Here is a 17,987-nt window from a genome sequence, read left to right as displayed (position 1 = left end):
GCTCACAAGTGATCTTTTTATTTGAGATATATATATCAAGGCCTCTCAAACACCCTTTTAGGCACAGTTACATGGAGGTATCGATCAGCAGGTCTGTTGGGGACGCATACAAGCTCACACGCCACATTCAGGGGGAGGAGCGGTGAAGCTTGGGCTCAGATCATCTCTCCCCTGCACTTGACCCTCCGTCAACTGATCACCTCCTCTGGTGGCGCCTCCATTGCATCTCCGCCTGTGCACTGCCGTCAGCACAGAGGCTGAGCGCTGGTGCTACTGCTGCCTTTCCTTTTGTTCTCTGCTTCCACAGGAGGTCTGATAGTGGCCATCACAGGAAGAGCGTCGGACCTCTTGCCGTTATTAGGGCACACGACACACATAATAAAATGACAGGTTTTGGGCTCTAAAGGCCACTACATAAAGTTGGCCTGTGACCCTGCTTTATTAGGTTAAAAGTAGTGTTTTAGATTTTTTAAGGAATTGTACAAGTTTTACTTTTTTTTTTTTTTAATATATATATAGGGTGCCTACTGTGTCTAAGTGCCAGCATACAATAACAAATTAAATGTGTGCCGCAAGGTGGGATAGAAGTTAAGCCCACCGCATTTTTTTGGTAAAAATGTTGACGAACATTGTCAGTTAAAATGTTGAAAATGTTTTTACAAATGTGTGTATTTTTTTTTTTAAGACTTCATTCGTATGTTTTTGTTTTTTTCTCTTTAACCATGTCGCTGTTCTCTTTGTTTCCATAAAGGTGTATTTACAGTTAGACAATACAAAATATCGCGCTTCTCACCCTTACGATCCTACAGGAATGTAGATTTGTTTTTATAAATATACTTTTTTTCCCGTAAATATGATGTACCTCTGAATTGGGAATGTTTTTTTCCCCTTCATCTCTTTGCAGATTAACCTTTCTGTAGATTTGTTATAAACTGTGATCTACCTCTCGAGTTTCAACTTTCTTGCCTGTTGAATGGCATTGTGACCTGTGACATCTCAAAATCCTCATTACAATCATTTTGTGCGCTTTTGTTCTTTCCGTCTTGGAATTTGTATTGTTCACCGTGTTAGCGATGTTAAAGTCTGCAGCTCTTCAAACCAAGCCCTGAAATCCACGTTTTCTCCATTTTCCTTCAGCTTCGTACGCCTTACATAAAAACACCACATTTGCCCTGGTGATGCCAAAATGTGGGTTTTCATGATGTAGGGGAGAAAAATAATGGTAGCAAAAGCCATGGTAGCACCAAAGCAAATTCAGCATTAAGTGTGTTACCCTGCGTGGTTTGTAAGAGCGGAAATCCATCAACCATATTGATTAGATGGCTGATGTAGAAAACATCATTCAATGTGTACACAAAGCCAATGATCTTACAAGTACATGAAACTGAAGCAACATTGCTTCATGTATTGATACAAATCAGAAATGCCTCCAATTGCAGCAGGTATGTGTGATTGTCTTTTCTTAATGTATACAGCTCTGACTGCCCCCCCAAATCGTCTAACAAAACATATTTCCTTGTTTTCACGGCTGCACAGCAATGCTCAAATCCTTTCCAGCACTGGAAGGTTTAACAGAAGGAGATAACCTATAAGTGATGTTATTGCTTCCAAGTTCAAGCGGACAAGTGTGTTTTCCTGAGAGGTCAGCGAGTCGGTATTCCCATTTTCACCGATGGGTTAAAGTGACCCTGTGCATTGCAATGTGCACTTCCAGCTTCTGCTGAAACACAGCAGTGACACACGGATTGTCATTCTGCAGACTTCTCGTTGAACTTGCATCTCCGGAAATGGCTTTGTCAGAAGCTTTTGGGACACCTCGCTAGATTTTTCTGCTACTGACAGCTGGATGATCAGTTTTATCATTAAGCGTTGCTCCAAGGGAAAGGTTCGCGCAGCCATTGTTTTCCTTAACAAGTGTCAACGGCTTTAGTTTCCCCAAATCCCTGTGAATAGCATGACATTTCCTCTAAGCTGCGCTGCTTTGGCCTAGGGAAAGAATTGTGATTCAAAACCTAATCCATGTGTTGTTCTCGCTTATTTGTAAAACGCTTGCATATTCTGCAGCGCTGTACAATGGAGAAACATTTATAATAATTTATCTTGCTTTTTGCTATACTTTAGGTTCTGTTTCTCTTATTTGGGCATACATACGGGCTTTCAGTCTGAAGGGGAAAACAATGCAATCGTAATATAAGCCGATCTCCTTAATCACAATCGACTTCAAATGCCCTCTATACAATGCTGTCAGACGGGCTGTTCTACTTGTATTGCATAGTAAAAGCAAACGAGGAAAGGGAAATCTGAAAAAAAGGTGTAATCTGTATAAAATAGACATTTAAAACGTAAGGAAGGAAGTGTCAGAAATAATGTAGTCACCAATCCCTCTAAAAAATGTTTTACAATAATCACTGTAGAAATTCTAAATAGGTTTTCACAATGGTTGCTATCAAATATATAGGACGTTCATTTCTTGTTACACCTTTCTGGACGCAGAGTCGGCAGTTCATATTATGGTGTTCTTGGGAAGATGGCTCTTGGTGTCTGACAAAGGAAAATAGTAGTGTGTTAAACTTGTTCTTTTGTATTACTTGGCTACATCATTTTTTTTTCTTCATGAAATGCAAACCTTTTTTGCACCATGCGATCAGGTCTTCTGTATGGCTGATATTTTACATTGTTCTACCACAATTTAGTCGATAACCTCATGTAAAAACTCAACCTCTATTTCCTATGCAGTTGTTTTGGGATTTGTCTTTATAAATGGAACAGTTTCCCAGCTCCTTGACTATATTTAGTCCTGTAGTATGCCCCTCGTATTATTAAAATGTTAATTAAAATGAACATTTCAGAAGACATCAGAACTGATTACTTTTTTTCTTTGAACTTCAATTTCATTAAACACACCATGTGCAAAGTACTATAGTATAGTTCTGCTTAGTGTAGATATGACTCCAGTACTATGTTCTGTAAATGTAAGCATTGACTACTATCCGCCCATTACATTTAATGCCTATCATCTCAGGTCTACTGTAACTGCGTGAATCCCAAACCTTAACAGCTACTCCTTCTTGTGGCAGCCAGTTTTTATTCCCAACAACCATAAATGCATGCACCAAATATCAAAGAGAATTTAAAAGGTTACTGGGTGTAGATCTATATTTATTTATAAAATGTTTTACCAGGAAGTGACACATTGAGAGTTTTCTCTCGTTTTCAAGTATGTCCTGGGCATAGTGTTATGATGACAAATAATACATGGTTACATAAGTGAACAAGGGTATACATTATATACAAGACATTGCATGCACAGTTAATGATAATATATATAATAGGAGTATGTAAAAGTTACAGATTAGATTAATTTAGACTGGCGGTGGCTGTGAGAGCCTCCGGTAGATTGTTCCAGATGTAGGGTGCACGGTAAGAGAAGGAGAGGCCGGCTACTTTGTTGAACCGTGGGACCATGAACAGTCTTTTTGAGTCTGATCTCAGATGATAAGGGCTCCATGTGGTAGGTGTGAGGAGCTTGTTCTGATAGGTGGGTAGCTTGCCCAGAATGTACAGTATTTGAAGGAAAGATGAATTTTGCGCCTAGACTCAAGTGATGACAATCTAGTTCTTTGAGCATTTCGCCGTTATGTGTGTTGTAGTTGCATTGGAGAACAAAACGGCATAGTGAATTGTAGAGGGTGTCAAGTTTGCTAAGGTGGGTTTTGGGTGCTGAGCCGTATACTATGTCCCAATAGTCGATAATTGGCATTATCATCTGTTGTGCAATACACTTTATGACCAGCAGACTTAGAGAGGATTTGTTACTGTAAAGTACACCTAGTTTGGCATAGGTTTTGGATGTCAGGGTATCAATGTGCATCCCAAATGTTAAATGGGAGTCAAACCATATGCCCACGTATTTAAAACTAGTAACAGGAGTTGAGGTGGTATTGGCGTTGGTTCTGATCTGTAGCTAAGTCATTAGAAGCATTTAAAATGTAGCCTTGGTCCCAAATACCATTGTTACAGTCTTGTCAGTGTTTAAAAACAGTTTGTTTTGGGAAATCCAATTTTCAAGTCTCAAAAAGTCAGACTGAAGTATGTGTTGAAGGTCAGAGAGGCTATTGCTGTGTGCTTATAAGATTGTGTCATCTGCATACAAGCTGTAGGAAGATCATTGATGAACACTGAGAAGAGTAGAGGCCCCAGAACAGAGCCTTGCGGGACGCCACAGGTGATATCCAAGGGGTTGGAGTTAGAGCCTGAGAGACACATGTTGGGATCTACCTGATAGGTAGGAATAAAACAAGTTTTTAAAGCATGCTTCCCTGTTCCAGAGCACTGGAGTTTGTTGAGCAAGATAACATGATCAACAGTATCAAAAGATTTTGCAAAATCTAGGAATATTGCACCAGTGAGTTGTTCCACTCCATTACCCGTTCCATTACAGTATAATTAGGTATAAGAATAATAAATACATTTATGTAGTGTACTACTGTTTATTACAATGTGAAATGTCAACTTGCCATTATGAGATGATTGTACAAAGATCATGAATGCTTCCCTTCTTGGAAGTGTATTTTGCTATTCTCTCCTTGTGCTCTGGGATCGATTGAAAAAACTATAGAAATAGTTCTTACACAAAGCAGAATCTGCAGTAAACAAATTGGTTAAACTGATGCACAGCAACAGGTCGTCAATGTTCTTTACTTGGCAGAGGTGTTGAGACAGTCGGGCAACACAGCGTTCTGAAGAGTGGAGACGCACATGACAAGGAAAACATCTGCTGGGGGCACATTCATTGCATCCTGCTGCTGCTGCATAAATCTGACCAAAATAGCAAAGGTAGAGTGTCAAAACAGTCTAGTCCTAGAAAGATGCAAAAATGTGCTGAAATGGAAATTCGATGTTCAATCACAGCAGCAGGACAGAACAGTTAGTGACAATATAGCGCTCACACACTCTAAAAAAAGACCCCAAACCCCGTCCCTCCAGGGCTGCATCATGACCTTTCCTAAGGGCCTATGCTGGGAGTATACGCTGATGTCAGAAGGGGACTGTGGATACTGTGTGTGTGTGCACGCACGCTAAGCGTGCAGGGAACAAGTGGTTAAGAAATACAACCAATGTGCTCATTCGGATTCCAATGCCGAAACGAGCTCAAATCGTATTACATTAGGCAACCAAAGTAGTGCCCAGTTGTGAGTTTAGAACCCAAGTGGACCCTGGTCATACTGTATAAACTGTACAGATTGATTAAATGAAACATAATAACAATGATGAAGTATACCTGCATTAAAGTGACAGTATACAAGTACATTTTTAACAATAAACATATATGCATCTATCATAATAAGCATTGCTGCTTGGCCCATTGATGGCTTACAGGTACATTGCGATACAAAGCAACAATAAAGGCTTATAATTAAATAGTGTGCATTAAGATTTGTAACGCCCAATATATGCTTGTTGTCGTCATCGGTGCTGCAGTGTGTGTGCAGGTTGCAAAGTGCTTAAACGCGAACAGGAGAACCATTAACCAGTGAGGCAAGATTTGTAACCGCCACTATATACTTGTTAATAAGGTGCAGCTTGCAGACCGCTTAAAACAAGTCCAAAAAAACAAACGCTTGCTTCTGATAAAATGCTTCCACTCTTTTTGATCCACATCTGCTGTGGTTGCCCCGCTGTAAATGCAAGGGTTAATGGTTCTTTTATTTTCTCGTCTAAGTGCTCTGCAGCCTGCACATTTGACCCTTAGAAATGTCCTGAAATGGCCCTGGGTGGGCGGGGTTTGGATTTTGGCGGCTGTTTTTAGGTTGGTGATAAATATATATATATATATATATATATATATATATATATATATATATATAAAAACAATGTTGTCCTGATGAAGGTGTCATTTACACCGAAACATTGAGACTATCCAGTAAACCATCCCAGAGACGTCAAGTTCAGTATGAAACGCGTAGGGTGTATGTCGCGTTGCTAGTGTGGTTGCTCATCTTGGCATCCTGGACTCATAGACGCTATCGGCTGCAATATCAGCTTGCACGCAGTACACAGCTCTGCCCGGAACCTAATACACGCCAGTTGTGTTGCCGGAGGACATCAAGAGTAACTGTGTCGCTCCCTGAGTTCCTGCTGGACGGAGACCCAGAGGAGCATTGCGATCCCATGTGGTGAAGAGGCCGAGTAGCTGAGTCCTCGTTTGGTGCATGAGTATACCTCATAACATGCTATTTTAACTTTGTTGTTTGTGAGTTTGCATTTTGTTGGAATTGTAAGGGATATTAAATGTTTATTTTTTTGGATTTATTGCAGTAGGATCGGGCGCTTTCTTTTTGTGTTTTTTGTACAGATCTGCTTGGAATATGTTGGCTCTTTGTGGAAGGCTGCCAGTATCTTGACTACAGTATCATCAAACTATTGATTTATTCAATTTTTGGACTTTTACCTACGGTTCATGCATTTACATTGATTTTTATTCAATATTATCCTTGTTCATTTTGTTTTGTATTATTTATGGTCACATATATATTCAGTTAGCAATATATACACATTAGCAATATATAGACATACTTATATCATTCTTTGACATTTATATATATATTATCCATTTGGTTAAATCATCATCTTATTAGAATTTACGTTATTATATTCAATAGCCCATACTATCAAGGGCAATTCTATAATTCTTTAACATACACGTATAACATTTGTCTAATATGTACACCCATTTATAGGCGCAGTCTTTTGTTTGAATATATATATATATATATATATATATATATATATATATATATATATATAAATATATATATATATATATATATATATATATATATATATATATATGCAAATATAGCTGTGTGCTCATCTGCATGTCTTAGGCAGGTCTGCAACCCCACCTTTCCCCATTATCACCCAGCACACAGCACTTCCACTGCAGCAAGGGATTCTGGGAAATGACATGCAAATGAGCACACAGTGTCACTTTTTGCCTCAATAACCATTTTTAACATGGTTCCCTATAGGCTTAAGCTTGCTGCATGGTCACAGCTATATATATATACATGAACAATGTAGTCCTGATGAAGGTGTCATTTACGCCGAAACATTGAGACTATCCAGTAAACCATCCCAGAGACGTCAAGTTCAGTATGAAAGGTGTGGTGATGGCTTCTTTATTAAGCAATAAGCAGATGGATGCCGAGTGAGCTGTGGTGGTATGTGCTGCATTGTACAGTAATGAAGCGTCTCGGGTACATAGGTTTAGAAGATTAAATAAACAATAATGCATGCTATGCTTTAGAGGCAAATGCAACTTTCCTACTGAACCTCACTAACCATGTCACACTGTTGAGTTCTAGTAACATTAACGAACACAGGCATATTGCATAGAATTGTACAAAGTACCTCTAGTTTGGGGAAAACTACCATATATTGTACTTTGTACTTCATGATTAGCATTAGCATGTTTGGACAATGCATCTCTATATCAAGACCAGACTTATTCCTGTTAAATATTACCAATTTGGCATGGGTTATTGCTACTATCTTATGTAAGAGAAAAAGTCATGCCAGTTTCAAGCCAGACACCGGTATATTTGATCCAGTCACCTGTGCTTTAGGCCGTGCCTATAGTGCTGTCGATGGCGACACGACGGGTGATGTCACCCGTCGCCACCGGCGAAAGTTATATTTCGCCAGGCGGCAGCGTGGGTTTCCGGCCATTTGATTGGTTCAAGGGTCGTCATCAAATTTTGCTGGCTATCAGTTTTCGCGACGTCGCATTGTCGCCGTTGCGCTTACTATAATCGCACGTGGCGGCGGCAATGTTTTTTTTTCGGGCGTCACTATAAGCGCGGCCTTAGTCAGCTTCCAAAAAAAAGCGGGATTCCGCTTTTAGGTTTTAACTGGAAAACACCATTGTGTACTTCCAGTTCTAACCAAAACCAATGAAGCATAATTTCTTACTGAGTTCTAGCTCTTGGCATTAGCCCAGTCACAGGTATGAGACAAAAGCCACATAAAATAAGTGCACTGATTAAACATCGACACAATCTTTTTTCATTGTTAACACTGTCCAGCACTCATTTTTTTTTAATCAAATAAAAGCACCGGAAAAACAAAAAAATAAACGCTGAAACCCGGAATCGCTAACTAATAATGTGTCTTAAGCACAGATACGTTTTTCTCGCGTAGTTTTCAAGGCAGATCTCAGGTCCCTTTACCTGTATAAAGGCAGAAAGTAATGAACGGCAAGAAGTTCTCTATCAGCATGGAAATAGTTTAAAGATCTGAAACCTCCGGTCATAATCACTTGCTTCCGCTGTGTAATAATGTAATTAAGTGAGATTGGGAAAGTTATTCTTGCATGAGGGAGGAAGCCACCGGGAGAAACAGAGATTGATGGCTGCCTCGGGAGCGAGTCTTGTTCTGCTGGTGTTTTCTAGCTGAGTGGATATCCCGTTGCATGAACTGATTTGCGCTTTGGTGACAAAACATAGACTATAAAAAAAAAAGATGCCAAGAAGCAAAGTCAGGGAAAAAAGAGGCAGATCGTGTTTATATACAAAGTAATATAAAATACGCCAAAACTGATGATGTGGAGCAACGAGAGGCTCCTTAGAGGATTACCTACTGTTTAAAAACATGGCCCATTATTCACTTTATGCAGTTTCCGCTTTGTTAGTTTGTGTGTAATTTGAGTTGTTTTCCCATCTTGCGATCAGGTTTATGCCTTGTATCCCTCCCCCCCTCCCCCCACCCGTGCTGAGTTGCACAGCAGAAGAACATTTTGCTTGATTTTTGCTCGTGTTTAGAGTTCACAGGAGATCATATAGGGACTTTTGATATATTCTCACAAGCGACCGTGCTCAGTGATTTTATTTCTCTCACCTCAAATGACTATTACATGGTCATGCCAAGCTGCTACTGTACTTATTCTCAAGCAGCAGCCTCCTATTTCAGAGGATACAGCCTTAACCACGCTGCCACGCCTCCTCTTATCCTCCAGCTTTGATCAATAAGCGATGAATAACAGTAAACGGTAATTAAAATCTGCGTCACCTCTGTGACTGCCACTTTAGCTGAGCAATTAGTTCAATTAGCAGACAGCGTTGAGGCGCAGAAGGATTCATCACAATCCAGGGGATATTGATGCTTTTCCAGCATGATGTATTGGCTAATTTACTTCCTTAAAAAAAACTTGGAGGCGACAGCTGTGTGGCCTTCCAGTCACATCCCCATGCATCTGCTTCAAGCACTATTAAAATGGATAGTGCTATTAATTAACATTTCCTCTCTAATGTCTTTGAATCTTAAACATTGATTCAAAACCGACAGGGATGTTCTCAAGATGGCAGGGAATTAAAAACAAAACTGCCATGGCGTGGTATCTTTCGGGGGGGGAGGGGCATCTAGTCAGGGTGGCAGCTGTGAGCGATATGGTCTTCACCTGCAGGGAGCTTTGGGCTTTCTTTTTCTTTACATTGCTAAAGATGCACCTAGAAATGTCAATGGTCTTGAGCATGCAAAATACACGTGGGGGATATTTTCACATGGCGGTTTGGGCTTCTCTGACATATAGGTTCCCAATTACAGAATTACAAAGTTCACATGCGAGACAATGAAACATGTACTTCACACAATGAAATATATACTTGCTACATACATTACTTGGTTTCTGATGTACAGTATGCTGTTTTTGCTGTCGGCTTTGCTATGGCCACTGTTACATTGGCTTTGCATTGCAATGCTATAGTAATTGTGGTGTGCTCCAGTTATTCTGATTTTGAAAAGGCTGAACTTTGCAGATTCAACGGTCGGGCTAATATTGTAAATATAATTTACCTTTCAACATCTGTGTTTCCCATCATTGCAAGGAAGCCCTCTAATCACGACGCTCACCCACAGTCGCAGGCTATGATCCATAAAGCACTTTCATTTACTCCTGTTTTTTTTCTGTATTTTGCGCCTTTTAGATTGTAAGCTCTTCAGGGCAGGGATTCTCGTCTCCATTTATTTACTTTTTATGGCTGGGTCTGTAATCACGGATTTCAAAGTCTGTGAATGCCTTTACTGCTACAACATTTTCCATTCGTGTTTATTCAAATATTCTAATCATTTTATATAGCACCAAGAATAGAAACGTGTTAAAATATTTGTCGCCGATGACACAAAAAAACAAAACATTACCTGAAAGGTTTTATTGCGTCATAGAAAGTTTATGGAATTATTGTAAAAATCCTAACGATCTCAAGAAACCTGTAACTGAGTATTGGGGAATGAAGTCTTCCTTCCCCCTTCAAAATAAAATGTATTCTGCGGATTTATTTTTTTGCTTTCTCTATGAATCCCCTCATTTTACATTGGACAGCCCATCGGCCTGCAACCTGTCTGTGTTGAATTCCAACCTATAATTAAAAAAAAATAGTGGATTTTGTTTTCTCTTCATAGGGTGTTCAAGGTCATTAATGAATGTACGAGAAGCTGGCACCTCCAATAGTGTATTTAGATCACACAACTCTGAGTAGAAGCTGGAGACGTGTTGAGTTGTTAGTGCCATATTCACATTGCAGTGTGTTAACGCTCAGTAGTAGGAGATCCAACATAATGGCTGCTTCTAATGTTTTCTATTCGATTAATCCCATATTGTTTTCTTTTCTTGCAGAGCCCATGAGGACACCCAAAACCCTGAAGATTGCGGAGATACAGTCCAGACGCATTGCTGTCGACTGGGAGTCTCTGGGCTACAATATCACTCGCTGCCACACTTTCAATGTGACCATATGCTATCACTACTACCGAGGCTACAGCATGAACAAGGCCGACTGCCTGGACATGGACCCTAAAGCGCCCCAGCACATTGTGGACCGGCTGCCGCCTTACACAAACGTCAGCCTGAAGATGATCCTAACCAACCCTGAAGGGAGGAAGGAGAGCGAGGAGACCATTATCCAGACAGATGAGGATGGTAAGTACGAAGCGTGTCGGAGGCACTCCGCAAATCATAAACCTACCACCTTCTCGCCTCCGCTGTGTCATAGAGGGCTGCAATTTATTGCAATATGTGATTTGTAAGTTAGTTATGTTGTAGAATGAAAATGTCGATGTACCGTTTTGGGAACCTTGGGTGACTGAAGGTCAGAAAAAGGAACTTCCCTTGGATACACACTTAACACATCTATTGCATCCTTTATTCAATTTTGTGTATTTCCAGTTGAAATAAATCTCTTAAAGTAATGGAGTATTGTGAGCATTAAACGGAGCTTTGTAAGGATGGCGATTCAGCAGATCCTCATGAAATCCAAAAATCAGTCCAAGAGAAGCAAAGAAATGGATATACTTTTTTTTTTAATTTATAGTCTACAGGTTTTCTAAATTCTATCTGGCCTCGTAAGTACACTACCCCCCCCCCCCCCTCTGCAAGTCCAATGCAACAAAGAAGATTCCATGTGACTTATTTAGAATGATGTCTGTTTCACACCTTCAAAAACATTTACTGGCGGAAGATGATTCCAGCTTTGTGGCTGCTCTGCGGTCAGGCAGTTACATTATCTGTCGAACTTCATTGATTTCAAGCAAAAAGGCATGACCCGAAATAAAACTGAATGCTCCTCTTGGAGCTGCACAGTTTAGCGTTGTGCATGAATCAAGCTCTGGTTGGGTTTAGTCCAAGATAGGGAAGCTGGTCCTGCTGCAAACCAGCTTTGAACAGCAATCCCATATATTCACGTTTAAAAAAAAAAAAAAAAAAAAAAAAAAGCATTCATTGATTATTCATGATTGTCATTACCTGGTTATCAAGACCCATCAGCATTAATAACTAGTTATATATAGTCCTGAGTAGAAACATGGTGCTCTAATACATACAGATTTTTCATGTACTGTAGATAAATAAAATAACAAAATAAGAGTTCGCTTGTATAAATGACCGCAAGTAGTAAGGCCTGTGTATGGCTGTATGAGCTTTAAATAAGCTCACTTACAGTTTGATAAAGCGCCTCGGCACGAAATGCGTAGGCGTTATTTTTGTGCCTCCGGTTTTTACATGACTGAATACATTTTGATTTTTCCATATTGGAGTTCACCCTCGTACCATTTTTCTTGCATTGGTTGTGCACCACATATGTATATCTCCTAATAGCTAGTTAGAACCTGGGATTTCTTTCCTGACTCTCTGCGCATGTGCCCTGGTACATAATATATATAATAATTATTATATATATATATATATATATATACATACACACACACACACACACATACACACACACACAGTGGTCGACAAATCACTCAAAAATCTACTCGCTGAAAAAAAAAAATCTACTCGCCACCTAGTCCCGCCCCCAGCCCTGCCCTAGTCCCGCCCCCAGGGCCGCTTTAAAAAAAATTGAATAACATTCATTTTTGACATCATTTTATTTATTGTATTACATTATACTACAATTAGTGTGTGTGTGTGTGTGTGTGTGTGTGTGTGTGTGTGTGTGTGTGTGTGTGTGTGTGTCGGATTTAGATAAAAAAAGCCAGACGTGAATGACTAGTTTCCTGCACCCCTTAACCCAAGCATGTCAAACTCAAATGCTAACAAGGGCCAAATAAACAAGGTTTAAGTCTAGGTGGGCCGCAAAAAAAAAAAAAACTTACATTTTCATAGAAACGTAGGTTTATTTCGAAAAGTAGTGTGTGTGTGTGTGTGTGTGTGTGTGTGTGTGTACCTCACAAAACGAAAATAAAAACTAAAAAAGCCAGATGTGAATGACTTCTGAACCCATTAACCAGTGTCAGGATGCCCCTCTTGATTTCCAAAGCAGCAATCCCGCCTGGAATCTTACCTGATCCGCAGTCCCTCAAGGTACTATACTGCAGGGGAGGTGTTTCCTACCTGTCTTCCGATGTCCCCCGCGTGAAACTTGAGTCAGATCCAGAAGAAAGCAGAATAGGTTATTTCGGTGTAGGTATAGGGCAGTTAAGATAAAAACGAGAGACAGAGAGGCAGAGAGAGAGGCGCAGAGAGAGAGGCGCAGAGAGAGAGGCGCAGAGAGAGAGGCGCAGAGAGAGAGGCGCAGAGAGAGAGGCGCAGAGAGAGAGGCGCAGAGAGAGAGGCGCAGAGAGAGAGGCAGAGAGAGAGAGAGGCAGAGAGAGAGGCAGAGAGAGAGGCAGAGAGAGAGGCGCAGAGAGAGGCGCAGAGAGAGGCGCAGAGAGAGGCGCAGAGAGAGGCGCAGAGAGAGGCGCAGAGAGAGAGAGAGAGGCGCAGAGAGAGAGAGAGAGGCGCAGAGAGAGAGAGAGAGGCGCAGAGAGAGAGAGAGGCAGAGAGAGAGGGAGAGAGGGAGAGGGAGGGAGGGAGAGGGAGGGAGGGAGAGGGAGAGAGAGGCACAGGGACACAGGGACACAGAGATACAGGGACACAGGCACAGGGACACAGGGGCACAGGGGGACAGGGACGGGGACAGGGTCAGGGACACAGACACAGGGGCAGAGGCACAGTGACACAGGGACACAGGGACACAGGGGCAGAGGCACACATGGGCACAGGAGCAGAGGCACAGGGGCACAGGGACAGAGGCAAAGGGGCACAGGGACAGAGGCACAGGGACACAGGCACAGGGGACAGGGACACAGGGGACAGGGACACAGGGGCAGGGACACAGGGGACAGGGACAGGGGGACAGGGGACAGGGACAGGGACACAGGCACAGGGGCACGGGAACAGACACAGGGGCAGAGGCACGGGGACACGGACACAGGGACAGAGGCACAGGGACAGAGGCACAGGGACGGGGGCACAGGGACACAGGTACACAGGGACACAGGGACAGGGGCACATGGACAGGGGCACAGGGACACAGGGACAGAGGGAGACAGGGACAGAGGGAGACAGGGACACAAGGGCACAGGGACAGGGACAGAGGGACACAGGGACAGGGGGACACAGGGACACAGGCACAGGGACACAGGGACAGGAACACAGGGACACGGACACAGGGACACGGACACAGGGACACAGGCACAGGGGGACAGAGGGACAAAGGCAGAGGGACAGAGACACAGAGGGACAGGGACACAGAGACAGAGGGACAGGAACACAGAGGGACAGAGGCACAGGGACAGCGGCACAGGGGCAGGGGGACAGGGGCACGGGGACACGGGGACACAGGGACACAGGGACAGAGGGACAGGGGCAGAGGGACAGGGGCAGAGGGATACAGGCACTCTCTCTCTCTCCCTCTCCCTGACACTCTCTCTCGCTCTCTCTCTCTCAGACACACACACACTCAGACACACACACACACACACACACACACACACACACTCAGACACACACACACACACTCAGACACACACACACTCAGACACACACACACACACTCAGACACACACTCAGACACACACACAGACACAGACACACACACACACACACACACACACACAAACAAACACACACACACACACACACACAGATCTCCTTCTGCACATGCAGCTCACACAGAGATTTGACAGGGGGGAGGGGGGCTGCTGTGAAGACATACCCCTGTCCGTGGGATCTCCACTGAACTGCTGAACTCTCTGCACCTCATGGAGGGGGGCGGCCATGATCTCTCTGGTTTACCAGGCTTCAAGGAGAATGCAGTCTCTCCGCCGGGGTTTTGACTCCGCCCCCGTGTCCTCCCACACACGGCCTAAGTGCAGATTGACTGCACCCGGCCACCGTACGCCTCCAGCCCCTGCAGGACAGATTTTACTTCCGCCCGTGCTACTCGCTTCCCCAACACCCGCGCTCGCTTCTCCCGCGGCCAAAACTTTTTACCGCCGCCCACGCGCTCGCCGACACACACGACCGCCGCCGCGCTGGTTGTGAGCGGGCCGCAAAAATATCCATTGGGGGCCGCATGCGGCCCGCGGGCCGCATGTTTGACATGCCTGCCTTAACTAGTGTCTGGACGTCCCCGCTTAACAATAACTAAAGCAGCAATCCCGCCTGGGATCTTACCTGATCCGCAGCCCCCCAATGTCCAGGTACCTCATTCCCGCAATGTTATACATTGGAGGGGAGGGGTTCCCTACCTGTCTTCTGGGTTAGGGGGGATTCCGATGTCTCCCATGTGAAGCTTGAGTCAGATCTGGAAGAGAGCAGTATAGGTTATTTCGGTGTAGGTATAGGGCAGTTAAAATTTATAGGGTAAATAAGATATCCAGAGCGTGAGAGAGAGCAAGACAGAGAGCGTGAGAGAGAGAGAGCAAAAGCCAGATACTGGTGGGGGTGGGGGGGCAGTGACGGGGGGGTGGGCGGGGTGACTTACTGGGGGGGGGGGACTGACACGGGGGGTGGGGTGACTGGACTGGGGGGGTGGGGTGACTGACCTGGGGGGGGGTGGGGTGACTGACTGACTGGGGGGGGTGCGGTGACTGACTGACTGGGGGGGGTGCGGTGACTGGGGGGTGGTGACTGATTGGGGGGGTACTTCACACACACACACACACACACACACCACACACACACACACACACACACACACACACACACACACACACACACACACACACACCACACACACACACACACACACACACACACACACACACACACACACACACACACACACACTTTCTCTCCCATACACAGACACACTTTCTTTCCCATACACAGACACACTTTCTCTCCCATACACAGACACACTTTCTCTCCCATACACAGACACACTTTCTCTCCCATACACAGACACACTTTCTCTCCCATACACAGACACACTTTCTCTCCCATACACAGACACACTTTCTCTCCCATACACAGACACACTTTCTCTCCCATACACAGACACACTTTCTCTCCCATACACAGACACACTTTCTCTCCCATACACAGACACACTTTCTCTCCCATACACAGACACACTTTCTCTCTCATATACACACACCTCTCCCATACACACACACACACACACACACACACACTCTCATATACACATGCATCAGGGGGCGTAAAGTGCAGGGGAACTGCAGCATAGGAGTGGAGGGGAAAGGGTGCTGCTGCAGGGAGGCTCTGTGCAGCCGTGGGGGGAGGGTGATCGGTACCTGGGCGCCCTGGGGGTGGTGGTATGTGGGCAGCCAGGAAAGGGGGTCTCCAAAGGCTGTGGGAGGCAGCTGGAAGGAGCAGAGGGGCCGCTGGGGTGATTTCGGGAGCCATGTGGGGACCAGGGGGATCGCGCACAGGAGGCAGCGGGATGGAGGCACAGAGAGTACTTACTCTCCAACAGATCTCCGGGCAAAAAGAATGACCGCTCGTTAGGGGCGGGCTCATATAGAGCCTGGCCGCGCACCCACAAAGCCTGGAAGTGCGCGCCAATCAGCATTCAGGTAGAAAGAGTTTTTTTTTTTTTTTTTCAGTGCGAGCAGGGAAAAAAAAAAAAAAAACCACGTGTGCTGCTTGGGCCAATAGGAGCTCACCACGATGTTAAATACACTCGCCCGTTGCAGATGTATAGGTTTGTCGAACACAGTGTGTGTGTATGTATGTATATATATATATAAAGCAGAAAATAGCCGCGATAGTGCAGAATAAATGAGTTCTTCAGTATTCGGTGATACCTTTTTTATTGGACTAACAACTTATGTCATAGGACAAGCTGTCGAGAGTTCTCGAAATATATATGTATATCAGTATTGCTTGACCTGAAGAAGAGAAGAGAACTCTCGAAAGCTTGTCCTATGACATAAGTTGTTAGTCCAATAAAAAAGGTATCACTGAATACTGAAGAACTCATTTATTCTGCACTATATATATATACTGTACATATACATACACATACACATACACACACACACATACACACACACACATACACACACACACACACATACATACACACATACACACACACTAAAGAGTTTTAGTTGTAAAGTATCTCACGGTTACAACAGGGAGAATTTGACATACAAAATATATTTGACCAATCTTTTCTCTTCATTAAAAGAAACCCGAGTAAGGAAGACATCTTTTTCATAAAGCAAACTGCATTTTACCGGCTCTGCGTGTTTCTGACACTCCGGTTTTTCTATTGATTTGATGCTATGTGTATGTCTAACATTTACACCTCCAAACACACATCCCGTCAGGACAGCAGAGAGCCTGTGGCCGCATCAGCACATGCCATGAACGGCACGCAGGGGCTGTCACGGTGCATCGGCAGCTTGTCTCGCAGCCACACTCATGTCAGACAAGGAAACAAAGAGGCAATGGATGCTTCACTCCTTCTCACCCCAATCCCCAGCTGACAGCCGAACTGTCTGTAGGAAGAGGAGTGTTATAATGTCGTCTGTTTATCGGAGTATGATTTTAACCTGAGAAATGCAACCTATTCAGTGCTGGTGGCACTTGTAATTCATTGCCGGTGAATACACTACTGGCCTGTCCAGTGTTGCAGGGGTTAATGTTAAGGTGTTCGCTGAACAGTGCTGAAAACAAAAGCAGTTCTGTTTGCCAGTCTGCTAGAATTCGTTGGCGCAGAAGTTCTTGGTTAGATTGGCACGATGTGCCTAAAGGGGAAGTCTCGGCTTGTAACGTCCCTTTTATTTTTGCATTATACACACTTACATAATATCTGCAAGTGACATTTGTGGGGGTAGAGGGGAGCTTGGCAACATTAATAGCATCTTTCGAGCTTTGTGAAATCCAGTGTTTTACATGTATGCATTGTATTATTTTTCTATATAACTACAGCAAATAAAAATACCACTTGTGGGCATATCCACATGTCTGGCAGGTCCACAAATCTGCTTTTCCCCATTGTATCTTCGCACACAGTGCTTCCACTGCAGCCAGGGATTCTGGGTAATGACGTGCAAATGAGCACTCGCAGTATAACCGTAAATATTTAAACTTAAAAAAGCAAAAAAAAAATATTTGTCAGATGTTAAACATTATGAACTATTTAAAGGAGTAATCCAAGCAATATCCTTAATGTTTGTTTTTTAATCCGTTCTGT

At 43.6% G+C, this 17,987-nt stretch overlaps 1 protein-coding gene across 5 annotated transcripts in view; it reads left to right on the top strand.

Moving 5' to 3' along the window:
• Positions 1–17,987, top strand: part of PTPRK (protein tyrosine phosphatase receptor type K) — a 449,549-nt gene that overhangs the window by 334,335 nt on the left and 97,227 nt on the right. For all 5 annotated transcript variants that reach the window (XM_075597282.1, XM_075597281.1, XM_075597279.1 and 2 more), the window contains exon 8: positions 10,673–10,975. In XM_075597282.1, the coding sequence (XP_075453397.1) occupies positions 10,673–10,975 (303 nt within the window). The remainder of the gene's footprint in view (positions 1–10,672; positions 10,976–17,987) is intronic.

Source organism: Ascaphus truei, chromosome 4, assembly GCF_040206685.1.
Source record: "Ascaphus truei isolate aAscTru1 chromosome 4, aAscTru1.hap1, whole genome shotgun sequence".
In the NCBI taxonomy this organism is placed as follows: domain Eukaryota; kingdom Metazoa; phylum Chordata; class Amphibia; order Anura; family Ascaphidae; genus Ascaphus; species Ascaphus truei.
The sequence above is the reverse complement of the archived record's forward strand: the minus strand, read 5'-3'. Positions and strand labels throughout refer to the sequence as shown.